This window comes from Podarcis bocagei, assembly GCF_964188305.1.
Source record: "Podarcis bocagei genome assembly, chromosome: 3".
Taxonomy (NCBI): Eukaryota; Metazoa; Chordata; class Lepidosauria; order Squamata; family Lacertidae; genus Podarcis; species Podarcis bocagei.
Window position 1 is genome coordinate 52728280 of NC_138127.1, and position 14681 is coordinate 52742960.

General features: G+C 44.7%; 1 protein-coding gene across 3 annotated transcripts; it reads right to left on the reverse strand.

The window, feature by feature from the left end:
• Positions 1 to 711: 711 nt before the first annotated feature.
• Positions 712 to 14106, reverse strand: ZBTB2 (zinc finger and BTB domain containing 2). Of its 3 annotated transcripts, XM_081187215.1 has the most exons (4): positions 12796 to 14106; positions 9615 to 12752; positions 5771 to 5953; positions 712 to 3725 (listed from the first exon to the last, which is right to left on the reverse strand). In XM_081187215.1, exons 3-4 carry the CDS (start codon positions 5941 to 5943, stop codon positions 2360 to 2362), a joined length of 1539 nt encoding a protein of 512 aa, XP_081043341.1. In that variant the 5' UTR covers positions 5944 to 5953; positions 9615 to 12752; positions 12796 to 14106; the 3' UTR covers positions 712 to 2359. The 3 variants fall into 3 exon arrangements, with proteins under 3 accessions (XP_081043341.1, XP_081043340.1, XP_081043342.1); XM_081187214.1 differs by having other exon boundaries at positions 9615 to 14106; XM_081187216.1 differs by lacking the exons at positions 9615 to 12752; positions 12796 to 14106 and adding an exon at positions 7604 to 7625.
• Positions 14107 to 14681: the final 575 nt, after the last annotated feature.

Here is a 14681-nt window from a genome sequence, read left to right on the forward strand (position 1 = left end):
TGCAAATTTCCTATAAATAGCACAGCAAGGAAGGGGCTCAACTAGCCCCTTATTCCCTGTTGTACCTAAAGGGAGCTTGGTTTAAACATGCAACACATGTCCTTGTAGTCTGAATTGGTGTAGCGCACACACAGGCTAGCTTTGACATTTTCTGGAGTGGGGCTCTGTCATGAGTGTGAGGCAGTGTGCTTTTTAAATTTCTGGGGTCCAAGCAAACGATAATGGAGTAAAGGGTAGGAACAGTGGGGACACACTCTTCACATGCAGCTTCCTGGATCAGGAACTTTGTTTAAACATGGCGACTACATTTTTTTCTTTGTGGACTCTGAGCTGCAGTCATGAAATCTGATATCTAAGAACATGCTTACTTCTAGTCCTTCAATTTTTTAAAAAGAAAGCCTTATAGTTCGATTCTATCCCTTCACATGCTTGATCTGATGCAAGCATAGGCCCATGACAGAACAGTTACATTCTGTGTGTCCCTTTCCAGAGTGGCTGTGCAGTGCAGTAATTTGGGGACATAAGAGGCCCATGATCACAAACTGCATAGACTTTCCCCTCGCAAACACACACATTTCCCACATCAGTTGTTCCTGCTGCTTTGGCCCCCAAACAGCCTCGTGCTGCATGTTGAGTTCATTTCTAAGATCTGCACAGCATGTACGTATGATCAGCTCACATTCAATCACCTTTGACTTGACAAAAATCAAATTTTGTTTTATACCTTTTTTATTCCATAAAATAATGTATAAAAACTTACAAACTGGAAAACATAACTAGACACAAAATAGGATGATACTCAAATAAAACATGTATACAAAAGCAGATTTGTATCTGCCTCTCTCTCCCCCATCAAAACACACACTGCCCCCATTTCTGGTGGAATGCCTCTGCTTCTTGAAACTTTCCCACCAGGACAATTGACCTTTCAATGGACTCCCTCCTCGCAGGTTATTTATACTATTGGAGAATATTATTATATTTATATATTAAAAAGATAAAAATCAACAACTTGATTTTAAATTTGCATACGGTACTATCCAGAGCAGAAACTTGAATGTACACTGCGTCCCCTTTATTCCTTTTTGCACTTTGACTGGTGCCCAAATTGAAGGAACATAAAGAATATATAGCTTTCCACTCAATGTTGTACTGTTACTTAAAAACCAACCATGATACAGTTTCATCATTATACCATTTGCTATGTTACAAGAGGATGCCAGTAGCTAAATATTATTTAAGACCAGATTTCCTTTCCCTTAATTCCTACATGTTAATCACATAAACTCAGATTGCTGCTTTGATAAAATAAAAAAGCCACAATGTTTTTCCTTTTTCAGTTACACTATAAAGGCTCAAATCTATTATTCCCACATTTAGCACAGGGCTCACTATGTACAATTCTTCTAATCTCTGATTTCCTTCACGTTTTGGGTGATAGCACTGTTCATCATTATCAATTACTAGTCAGCAGGATAAAAAAAATGCATACACCCTGTACCAATTCAAATGTAAATATGCTTTTAAAAAGGACCAATTTGTGAGACGTTACAAGCAGTGGCCAGTTTGGAAAGGGTGCATGCACACATTTTACCTGCATTTACCTGAAGTACACACACACACACATACATACATTTTTATGCATATAAAACGATTGCCATCACATTATTACTGCTATTTTAGCAAAATCTGGTCCTAAACACATTTATCTGGAAGTTTTAAGTCCCACTGCAGTTAGTGGGGTTGACTACCAAGTCACTGCGCTTGGAGTCAAGCCTTAATAATACATTTTTAATGGACATAATGTCAATGAAGTTACCTGGAAACAAACACTTGACAATAATCATGTGGATTAAAATAGTGTTCTTGGTTCATTAAGGGAATTTCCAAGCTTTTGTAAAATGACAACTTTACACAGCTTATAGGTGTGTAACCGTGAGAATTTTGTATCTTCGGTATTCCCTCAAAATGCTATTTGTTGAGAGAAAATATTGTAGTTTAATGAACATGTTTAGTTTCCTTTCTGTCTTCTTCTCATATTGCATCTCACTGCATTCAAGTATATATATATAGAAACAGTCTTAGAACTCGCTTAGAGTATGTTACAGATGCATTTTAGCATTATTCACATAGTTAGCTGAGTTACCCTTATACATTTTCTTCTTGGTTAAAATCAATTGTTATAATGTGATACAACACCCTTTATTAATTTTATACTTTTGCTGGAAAAAGGAACAGAGCCAGACTTCCTTCCATGTCAGTGTAGTTATGGTTGTGGGGAGGGGAGGAGGATTGGTTTAGTAAAAATGAGTAAGACAAACTGTTTTCTTAAAAAATAATAATGATATGAGCCTCACAGTCAGTCTAACAACACTGCTTCCTGTTCTTTTTTGATAGAGTCTAAGACCGAATGGTCACTCTCTGTGGTTTCAGCATCCCCACCACCTAGCAAAATGGATCTATCCTCGTCTAGAGTAAAGACAGAGTTCTGACTTTGGCACGAATGTTTGACGACTTCATTAGGCGTAGAGAACGTTTTGTCACACAAGTTGCATTTATAGGGTTTGTTGGTCTGTACCAACATGTTGTCCATTTGGTTGCCTTCCTCAAAAGTACAAAGCTCCAGAGTCTGCTTGTCCACCATGGTGTAGGTGTCCATGCTTTGGTTTAGACATACATGTCGAGCAGCTTGATTGGCCCGGCAGAAGCTTTTGTCACAGGTGCTGCACTTGAAAGGCTTGCCAGTATGAATGTACATGTGCTCCCTCCAGTGGCTTTTCTGAATAAATTTGCGCCCACAAATGGAACACTCGTACTTCCGCCTTTTAACTTCCCTTTCTTGATCTGCTTGCTCCAAGTTGTCTATGTCAGCAATGTCAGAGGGTGGCGGTGTTTCAGCCTGCGGTTGTCCATCAATGATGGGTGAATCCGAGATCTGCTGCAGCTCGCTATCGCTAATCATTCCAGCTTCAGCAACTTCCATAGAATCTTTTTCAGGAGCGTTATTACAAAGAGATAAAGGAACGCTACTTTCCCCGTGCTGGCTTGATGAGAAAGGCACCCCTGTGTGAATCTGGAGATGCTCACGCAAACTACTTCGCAAATTGAATCGCCGACCGCAGAGGTGACAAGCGTAGTATTTGGGGAAGCTTCCGTTCTTTTTCATAATGCTTGGCTTGACGTGCGCAATTGTGAGAGAAGCAGGCTGATCATCTGAGGAGGAGGCTTCCATGTTGTTTTCATCACCTGGAGGAGAAGGATGAGGAGCAGTAGAAACCAGTTCAGGAGACAATGGAGGCTGTAATGAGTCTGAAGTGGACATATTTGTTGGGGGCACTTGAGGCAGCGGTGGTGGTGGTATCTGTGACAGTTGGGTGGCTTCATGCATCTGTTCTTGATTTGCTCTTGATGACTGTGGCCTTGGTCCTCGAACAGGTTTGTCAGTTGTGGCGGCTGCTTTTGTGGAATTTCTTGCCTGGTGATCCGCAATCTGAATACCGTATAATGAAGATGCCAATGGAAAAATCTGCTCCGGGTGTGTAAAATTTCCTTGACTGGCAAGGCTAGCCTCTTGAATAAGCGGGAATGCATGCAGAAACTTTATTCCTTGCTCCAATCGAACAGGATCGATGAGCTGAGGTGCCATTTTTCCAGTGTACATCAAATGTAAGAGATAGCTGAAAATATCTGGCTGTATGTCAGTTGCCTTCAAACGGACACATTCACTGAAAGAAATTTCAAAACAGTATTAAAGAGGAAGATAAAATGCTTCTGAAGGATTACAATAATTAAGTATACAACTAAGTGCACAATTTTAAGTATACAAGAATGCAATCCTAGACATGTTCATATAAATAAAATAAATCTGTTATCATGGTTTAGGCATTACTTCTACTGCTGCAATATATATATATATATATATATATATATATATATATATGCTTTCGTAGATTTTCACGGGTACAGGAATGCAGGTTTTGGTGTCTTCGGGTGTCTTCCCGTGTAAGAGTTGGGGTGTCTAGGCGACGTTTCGACGAGGTCTCACTCGTCATCTTCAGGCTGGTGCTTTCGGCTTCTTGTTACTGGAACAGAGCAGGATCTCAGTGTTTGAGTTCCTATAAATACTGTTGAGGGGGTGTGGTGTATAGCCTCCAACGTTCTGGGCAGAGAGGAAGTTCCCAGGTTAGTGTGTCTTTTCTTCTTTTGTTCATTAATTACTTGAGGGATATCTTGAGTGATTTCTTGAGTGATATTCTGAGTACCACTTAGGAGGGTCATTAGGTGTGGATTAGTTGCTAAAGCTTTCGTGTCTTGACCTCTTGACCTTGTGAAGAGTTTTTTCTGAGAAGATGGCTGTACTGCACTTAGTTGTGCTCTGGCTTGGCTTCGTGTATAGGGGCGAGCTGTGGTTTTGTGCCCTGTGCCAGCCAGATCTGTGTAGGGATTGCAGACCAAAAAATAGCCAATATCCTCAGAAACCCCAAAGATAAAATCCAGTTAGAAAACCAAGGGGTCTATGAAATACCCTGCAAAGTCTGCCCAGCCACGTACATTGGACAAACAAACAGACGAATAAATGCACGTATCGCAGAACACAAGAATGCCGTCAAAAAAGAAGAAAAAACTTCCTCTCTTTACCAACACATGAAAGAAACAGGACACGAAATTAATTTTTCAGATTCCAAATTGCTCTTTAACATGGAACACCACCACAAGAGAATAATCATGGAAGCCATCGAGATAGAGAAACACCCTCACAACATGAACAAGCGTGACGATACGTCCCGCCTGCCAGACATCTGGAAAATAGCCCTCCCCACAAAAACCGACACCAGAACCAGAGGCACACAGAACGCCATCTCCAATCAACCACACCAGACCCAAACCCAGACCCTCTCCACAGATAAATTACAGACACCATCCAGTAGCCAAACCATAGTGGCACCTCCGGATGCTGCACCCCCCTGCAATCCCTACACAGATCTGGCTGGCACAGGGCACAAAACCACAGCTCGCCCCTATACACGAAGCCAAGCCAGAGCACAACTAAGTGCAGTACAGCCATCTTCTCAGAAAAAACTCTTCACAAGGTCAAGAGGTCAAGACACGAAAGCTTTAGCAACTAATCCACACCTAATGACCCTCCTAAGTGGTACTCAGAATATCACTCAAGAAATCACTCAAGATATCCCTCAAGTAATTAATGAACAAAAGAAGAAAAGACACACTAACCTGGGAACTTCCTCTCTGCCCAGAACGTTGGAGGCTATACACCACACCCCCTCAACAGTATTTATAGGAACTCAAACACTGAGATCCTGCTCTGTTCCAGTAACAAGAAGCCGAAAGCACCAGCCTGAAGATGACGAGTGAGACCTCGTCGAAACGTCGCCTAGACACCCCAACTCTTACACGGGAAGACACCCGAAGACACCAAAACCTGCATATATATATATATATATATATATATATATATATATATATATATATATATATATATAATCTCTGCAAAATGTGATCTAATTTATTCCAGAATATATACCTTCAGGGCAGCAGTTCATGAACTTGATCCACAAACTAGTTAGGAGTGAAATCCACAGGATTAGCACTGTAATCGGGTTAATTGATTTGTGGATGAAGCTGGATGTTTAGTTATTGTGATTTATAAAGCAACTCACATTAGGCTGCCTTAACACTTTCTAATTCCTTCAGACTATTTTACCTTAACTAAATACCATTTTTAAAGTGTATTCTTTTATAACTACTGTACCTGCTTTGATGAACAAACAGCATCTTGAAATAGTTGGAAAAAGAGGCAAGGACAGATTTGTGTGCCTTGAAGTAAACATCACCAATAGCAACTGTACAGTCACACAGGAAACCAAACTCCCGTTGAGCATTGAGCTGCTGCAGAAGAATCAGTCCATGGTTGGCTAAATCCATCTTTTAAATTCTGTAAAGCAAATATACTTGTTTAAAACAATATCCTCAAACATACTGTTACAGATCTGGGGTAAACAGAATTTGGGAGTAAAGGGGTACCCATAACTGCTAGGGCTAGTGAATGTTAGAAATAAATAAATGGTAAAATTTAGATAATATTTGAAGTATTGAAGGGAACATGCCCAACATTAGGAAATTGCCCTGGGGAAAAGTGCAATCAAGGTGCAATTACTAGACAATGGCCAGTGATTGACCCTGTTCCTGAGCTCAGGGTATATAGCAGAGTTGGGAGGGGGAGGTTACAGGTGGTGTAATGTCACTAGGGCTGGGCAATATATTGCCCAAAACCAGTTTGAAGTCCATATCATGATACTGGTTTCATAATTTTTGACCTGACTATGATGTGTGTGTGCGTGCACAAAAAAACACGATGCGGGGGGAACTGTGAACCCAGCCAGTGCCTGAACAGAGCTCCATCCTTTCATGATGTTAAGCGGGTTTATTTACACATAATGTATATACAACCTGGAGCCTACAATGGAGGAAGTTTGCAGCAGCAGCAGCAGCAGCAGCCCAAAACATGTCAGCTTATTCCATTGCAGCAACAACAATAAGCTCAGCACCATCTTTTCTCTTCAGCCTATCTTGCACTGCAGGGCACAACATAGCTTAGCAGTTCCTTTCTGCTTCCTGATTACATCAGTCCAGCCCTAACCTCAGAGCTTCTTTCCTAGCCTCAGCTCTGGTCCCTCCTTTGCTATGCTAAAGCAAATTACCTCAAAGGGATATGGATGGTACTGTGGTATAACCACTGAGCCTCTTGGGCTTGCTGATCAGAAGGCTGGCAGTTCGAATCCCTATGACAGGGTGAGCTCCCATTGCTCTGTCCTAGCTCCTGCCAACCTAGCAGGTTGAGAATACCAGTGCAAGAGATATATAGATACCACTGTGGCGGGAAGGTAAAGAGTGTTTTCGTGCGCTCTGGTTTCTGTCACAGTGTTCCGTTGTGCCAGAAGCAGTTAAGTTCTGCTGGCCACATGACCCGGAAAGCTGTCTGTGGACAAACGCTGGCTCCCTTGGCCTCAACCCCATAGTCGCCTTTGACTGGACTTAGCTGCCAAGGGGTCCTTTACGTTTTACCTACCTCAAAGGGGATTAACTTTTCACACATCTCTTTTGAGGCTTTGAACTTCAAATGGTCTATGCCCCTCCCCCTCCTTCACCTAAACAAGGAAATTAGTCTTTTCAATCAACACTTGTTGATTGGCTAGCATTACTGACCTGATACACAACTTCAGAAAACTGCCTAATTTAATTAGTGGCTTACCCACAGTAATTATTGATGCTTAGAATACATCACTTCCCACGGCACATAATTTGTAACACAAGCCAAATTAAACACATAAAACCTTAATTACATTATGGCACTATCTCGATCTGGATTTTTAGGCTGTCTTGCACCCCAGATTATTAACAATATCCCATGGCCAAGTTGCTCACCAGGGCAATGATTGTAGCTTATTACACCACTCCTTGCCTGACTGTACTGGCTGCCATTTAGTTTCCAGGCCCAATTCAAAGTGCTGATTTTGACCTATAAAGCTGTAAATGGCTCAAGACCACAATACCTCAAGGACTGCCTCTTTCTATATGAACCTACCCGGACCCGCAGATTATCTTCTAAGGATCTTCTTCATGTGCCCACAAGATGTCCAGAGGGCAGCAACACAAAAACAGGTCTTTTCTCGCCAGGCAACAACATTCGTCTTCCACCAAGCCTTTGGCTATTTAACATCCTATACTCTTTTAAATGTGTTTGTGGAAGGGAAGGGTTTTGTTGTTTTTATGTATGGTTTTTTAAAAATTATATTGTATTTTTATGGTGTGAAACTCAGATCCTTGGATTAAGTGTTATATGCAAATGAGAGCTCACTGGAAAGACAGATCGTGAAGCTGAGGCTCCAATACTTTGGCCACCTCATAAGAAGAGAAGACTCCCTGGAATAGACCCTGATGTTGGGAAAGATTGAGGGCACAAGGAGAAGGGGACGACAGAGGACGAGATGGTTGGACAGTGTTCTCGAAGCTACCAGCATGAGTTTGACCAAGCTGCAGGAGGCAGTGGAGGACAGAAGTGCCTGGCGTGCTCTGGTCCATGGGGTCACGAAGAGTCGGACGCGACTAAACCACTAAACAACAACATTGCTATTCCAATGTACAGACCTGAAACACTTGGATTTAAAACAAAGGAGTCCCAGGGAATCTGGTGATAACTTAAAAGTTAAATATCCCCCTTTAACGGATTTGTTTTTCAGTCCAAGATGACCAGGACATTGGGTTGGGGGCACTAAATAAAAATTTGAGGCTCTTGTGGTTGTGATCCTGGTTCATCGCTACTGCGCGCAAACAGAAATTATCGAAATAAAACACTTAAGAGCTTTAAGGCGCCGAATAAAAGTGGCAAATCCCGTCTGCATCCCGGCCAGGAAGGAAGCGGGGGAAAGGAGCATTTTGCAAACTAAGCGGCTGCTCGCTCGGCAAGGAAGCAGACCGTGCGGCTCCTTCTCTAAACAACCCACAAGAGCCAGCGAGACTCCGAGGCGGCGCTCATAGGCGACAGCCGGACGGAGAGAAATCAACAGCAACCAATAGCGGAGGAGCGCCGCAACCTTCCTTTTAGCTCCTCACCCGGCGCTTCCCGCGGTGAATCACGGGGTGCCTGCGCTGACGGCGTTTCCTATTGGCTGCCCGTCGGTGGGCGGGCGGGGGAAAGAGGACAGGCAAAGCCAAGCCGCCGCAGCCATCGCGCGCGCCCCCGGGCACTCGCAGCCGCAGCTCCGCCTACGCCACGCCCCCTGCCCTCCCTCCCCCTCCCCTCGGCGACGCGAGGTCTCCACGTGCGCGTACACGCAGCTCCCGGAGGGGGGCGGGGCGTACGCGAGGACGGACGGCGGCGCGAGGCGACGTAAGCAGCGCGAGCGAGCGAGCTGCGGCGCCTAAGGCGCGCGAGAGACGGGATCCGCCGCTGTCGCCAGGGCCGCCTAGGCTGCTGAAGAGACGCAGACGGAGCCGCCCACCATCAACCCCCCCGCCCTCCCTCCTTCTCGCTCCCTCCCTCCCCCTCCCTTTCCCGCTCCGCGCGGCTGCCTCAGCGCCCGCCCCTCCCCCCTCTCTAGGCCGGGCTGCTGCTGCTGCTGCCGCTGGTGAGAGAAAAAGCGGGGAAGGCCGCTGCGTAGCTCGGCGGCTCCATGGGAGGGAGGGAGGGAGACCGGAGGGAGCGGGGAAAGCAGGCGCACAGGGGCCCGAACCGAGCCCAGCTCACGCTGACCCCGCGGGCCAGGGCTGGTGGGAGCAGAAATCCCCCCCTCGGGTCCTGACCGGGCGACCTTCCCACCCGCCGACCCCGGGGGGGGGCAACAGCCTCCACCGTCTCGAGGCCGCCGCCGGTTAGTCGCGAAATCCCCCTCAGGTGCTCGGGCCGCCCTTTCCCTCCTTTCGGGTCCCGACCTGGCCTAGCCCAACCGCCAGCACAATGGTGGGCATGGAGCGGGTGGGGGAGTAGCCGGACGCCTCGGCCTCCTCCGCCGCCGCCGCTCACGCTTCCCCCTCCCTCTCCCCCCCCCGCCGCCCCGATTCACCTTGTGTATGCAGGGGGAGCAGACGGAGCTCACCTGGCTCGCGCTCTCCGGGAGCCCCCGCCGCCGCCTCGGCGCGCGCCCAGCAGCAGCAGCAGCAACAACGGAGTCGGAGACGGCGGCGGCGGCGGCTTTTCCTGTCCGGTTACGTTAGGGTCACATGACCGAGAGCGGAGCAGAGAGGCTGTGGCGAGGAGCCCCCGCCGGGGAGAGAGGCAGAGAGGAGGGGGAGGGGAGGCGGCGACGAGCGCTGTGGCGGCAACAGCAGCAGGAGCCACCCCTCCCCCCTCGCCTCCTTCCCCGCCCGCCTCGCATTTTCGCGCGCCGCTTCCAGCGAGCAGCAAGCGGAGGCCGCACCGGGCTCGGGGCGGGCGGGCGCTCTTTTGCAACGGCGGGGAGAGAGGGAAAAACGAAGCCGGGCCTGTCGGCTGTGGCTGCTTTGGGCTGTAATGCACCGACATAGGCGGCGTACTGGAGCGAGAACTGCATCTTCAAACATTCGCTCCATGCGATGTTCTCTCCCCCGAGCAGTTATAGGAGGGAGGGAATTGCCACGAGGTGGCCAAAACAACAATAAGATACGCTTATTTGAGGGTAAGAAAGTAAAGGTGCGATGGGGGGAGAGCTACAGCAGCTAGGGTTAATGACCAATACTATTTTTAACGTGAGGTTTATTTATTTTCAAAGGATTGAATTGGCACTACAATATTTATAATATGCAATTTTAAGTGGCTACTTAAGCCTTGCTTAGAATATAAAATATACTTACTCTTCAGTGCATTTTTGTAGGTGTTTATGGTGGGCCAGATAATATGTAATTTTTTGAATGTATTAGCAATCAGCAGTTGTACTGAGGAAAAGGCTTGAGGATGAGAGTTAACCCTTTAAAAAAAAGGGATCCAGTGGTGTCATAAGTAACTGAAAAAGTACTATGCCATAGTTGGCAGTATAGATATATAGGCCACAATCGGTACAAAAATACATGCATTTGGCTTGGCACCTGTTGAAATGTTTTGATTACATGTGGCTATTGCTTCGATGCTTTGTGGCAGTAGTCAAATGTCAGTTCACGACTGGAGTGCTGAGACTCTAGAACTGCAGTAAAAAAAGAGAGCTTGCTGAGTAGCCTTTTGTGTTTATAAAAAAGGAGAGAAATCCAAATAACAATGGTGCATATGAGAATTAACCTAATCTATAAATGGCATCATCTGCCCCAAAGTGAATATGCTTCTGCTTGCTAGTGCTTTGAATAATAGGTGTCCTTATATCTGAACATAGAAAGAAATGCGATTGCAGTAGTGAGTTCTCAATATGTAGGATTGCAGCTATAATACATACTTATGATATTTTCCCCCAGTCATGTTGAGGCATGGGTCTGGAATACTTAAAAATTGCTGAATTTGCTTTTGTTCCCTGAATTGCTTCCTGTAACAACTTGGACAGGCTATTTGTGTTCTTCTGTATGATCTGTAGCTGTACACTGCCTTTCCTGTTAAGCTTCAAACATCTACAATGCTAGGTGTTACAAATATTATGTTGTAATGATATTAAGAGAAAAGGTTGCAGAATATTTTACTTACTAAATTTTAATCAAACCAGGATCTAATAAACTGTTCTATCTGCATTTATGTATTTACTGGAAGCTTGCTGTTAGAGAAAAAAGTTATTTGTTAGAAAATGTAAGGAGCCCATAGGATTTAAAATTGAAGATTCTGTTTTGTGTAGTTCTGTGGTGTGTAGCTATTCTTTGTTGGTTCAAGAAAGTTGATGTGGAGTTTTAAAACTGCCATAGGCAAAGGAGTTCTAATAATGTTTTGTTATGGAGTGTCAGGCTCCATTGTACATAACATGTTTAATACATAATATTTGCATTTCTTTGATACCACTAATTTTATTATATAAGTTCAATGGATCTGAAAAGGCTTGAAATTAAGTATTTCATTCAGACTGACTTACTTATACTGACTTAATCCCCACAGAATTTAGTCGGACTTAAGTGTGCTTAAGGTAGTAGCCTCAGGTCTCATCCTTGTGCCCATACCAGGGCAGTCAAGCTTTACCAAATGGGCCACAAGACTACTTTGACATGGAAACCATGGGCCGCACACCCCCTTCCCATAGGCATCTAAGCAAGGAGCCAGGCTTTGGGAAGAAGGTGCAAGGCTCTGGCAGGGTCCTAGAGTCCTCACACCTCCTTCCCAAAGCCTAGTTAGCACTTCCCAGCTGTGGGAAGGAGGTGTGAGGACTCTAGAACCCTGTCAGATCATTCATGGCTTCCTCCCAAAGCCCAGCACTTCACTTTACTGGCTTGGGGAAGTCAGTGTGAGGGCTGAGGTGTGTGTGTGTCAAATGTTGTTGAGGGTCACCCAGAAATGCCTCGAGGGCCACGTGCAGCCCTCAAGATAAGCATTGGATATATTTGTACATCACCTCACCCAACTAGTTCCCAGAGCAATTCAAAACAATTAAACAGTGCAAACCCAGAATAAAATAGTAAAAAGGAAGATTGAGTAGAATAAGTAGATAAAAACAAAGATAGTCCAGAGCTTTAAAGGCCTGTGGTAACAAAAAACATCTTTGCCTGATGCTGAAAAGATAAAACAGGCAGGGCAGGTATTCCTGGAAAGGGAATTCTGTAAATGTAGGATCCTCTCTGAAAAGGCTTTCCCTATGGTTTGCCATCTACCTCTCATGAAAAGGAGAGGCTTGCTTGCTGACCTAAATCGTTGGGCTGATGGATGTCCTTTAGGAACTCAGTACTCAAAACGGTTTATGGTTTTGGAAATTTGCATCAATACCTTGAATTCTGCTTGGAAACAAACCAGCTGGTGAAGTTTTTAAGCCTAATGTTGCAATGCCTGTAGTTTGGTAGCTGTATTCTGTACCATCAGTAACTATCATGCAAGTCTTCAGATGCAGTTCCACATATAATTCATTATAGTAAACAATACTGGGTGGTTTATCAGAGTATGGAGAATAGCCAGGCTCTCTCTGTCCAAGCCAGACTATGGCTGGTACAGCACTCACAGCTAATGAAAGGTGCTATGTACCACAAGACACAAGATCCATAAACACACCCAGACTGAATCTTATCTTATAGGGTAGAGTGCAAACCCATCTAGAACAGGCTGAACACCCATCTCCCTGAGCAAATAAACCATCTGTGCCCAGAACCTCTGTTTTGTTAAGATGGTTTAGTGCTCATCTAGCCTATCACAGCATTTCAGTGATATACATACAGACTCCAAATCACTTCTGTTAAACCACACAGTAACAAGTAATCACATGTCTTAAACACAGCTTTTGAATATCAGGTAGGTATACAATTCTAACCCCATCCCCAATGTTTGAAGGCTGAGCACTGTAGTTGACTCTGCTGGCATTGAGTCACACGGCTAGTTGTGAGGGGTGCTACCCAGGTGGGCAGAAGCTATCTCCAGTGTTAAGCCCTGAAGTGGTAAGTATCACAGGGGTGGTGTACTGGCAGTTTTAGAGCCAAAGCCTTGTGTATCCTTGGGCCCCACAGTTGTGCCAGCCTGGAGATGGCATGAATAATTTCAAGAAACCATTCTCTCCATTTTTCAGCCCGGCTGGCATGAGCCAACAGTGTTTGGGATGTGGTGGTGTATCTACCATGTTTTTCCTCCAATCCCACCTAAGATTGCTCTGCTAGTGACTTCGCACCTGTCAAACCTTGAGGTATGCTTGCAGTCAGGTGTGCCAACTTGAATAAAATAGGGGGGTAGGTAAGCCCCTACTCACATAATCACATTTCATGGCACACGCACACCATTTGAATGGCAATGCCCATCAACTTTGCAGGGGTGTGACGCCTTCAAATATTTTATTTGGGGAGGCGAATGGGCCCTCGGCCCCTAGAAATTGGCTCCTATGCTTCCAGTACTTAAGTGTTCATATGTAGTACATATCCAGGTATTTGAAACAAAACATGAAAGTTTGCCTTCATGCACTGATTGTAGACTTTTTTAAAAAAGCAGTTTCAAAAGATCAGTAAACTTGTGCAATTTCCACATTAATGTGAAATAAATTAGCAGGACTTTAGTGTATGAGTTCTGCTTTTAACAATTGGTTAATGAGTTTTGAAATGTGAGACTTTGTATGTGTAAGAGCTGCTTTACACCTAATGGATGGAAATGATAAATATGTTGTGGCATGTGATTGGTTGCTGGGTAAAAGCAGTCATAGGACCAAAACATTGCTCACTACTTAAATGGTATAAAACAATAAAGCTACACATGTAAATTAAGAACAAGACAGAATCTGAGGATTAGTTGTGGTTGTGTGATTAATCTGTATGTTTTATTTGTTATTTTTTGTGGGAAATTGTGCTTCACATTCATGAAGAAAGGAATCTATATACCAGTGATTGCGAACCTTTTAGACATCGAGTGCCCAAACTGCAACCCAAAACCCACTTATTTATCGCAAAGTGCCAACACGGCAATTTAACCTTTGTATCTTATTTTTTTCTGTGTGTTTCATGTTTCTTCTTTATGACTGTTGTAATAAATAATGCTTCATAAAAGTTATTGCATTACATTCTTCATTAAATTATCTTTCCATTTATATATAATTTTATGGTATAACTCAGTGCTTTTTTTCCTAAAAAAAATATTTAAGGGAACTCTCATTTTGACTCAAGAAAATCACCACCAGGGGAAAAATAAATACAGTTCAAATTGGAGAAAATAAATACAGTGGCACCTCAGTTTTCAAACAGCTTAGTTCTTGAACTACTGGGAACCTGAACCTGTTCCGGTTTTGGAACTTTTTTTGGAAGCTGAGGAGCACCTGGTTGCCTTCAGGTGGTGCAGGGGCTCTCACATGCAGCTTCCAGGCTGCCTCCACCTTCCCCAACCCCAGCAACTATTCAGCCTGGCTGCCTTCACGGGCTTGCAGGGGATCTGATGCAGTAGTGGGGACTCCTTTAAACTACTCCCTTGAGGGGAGTGCAGCCATGAACCCTTCAGTGAGCCTATACCTCCCCAGCTGAGCAGGCCCGATCCAGCTCCTGTTCCCATGCAAGCAACAACGCTGCCTAGCAGAGCAGCCCAATCCCACTCCTACTTGCCTGCAAGCAGG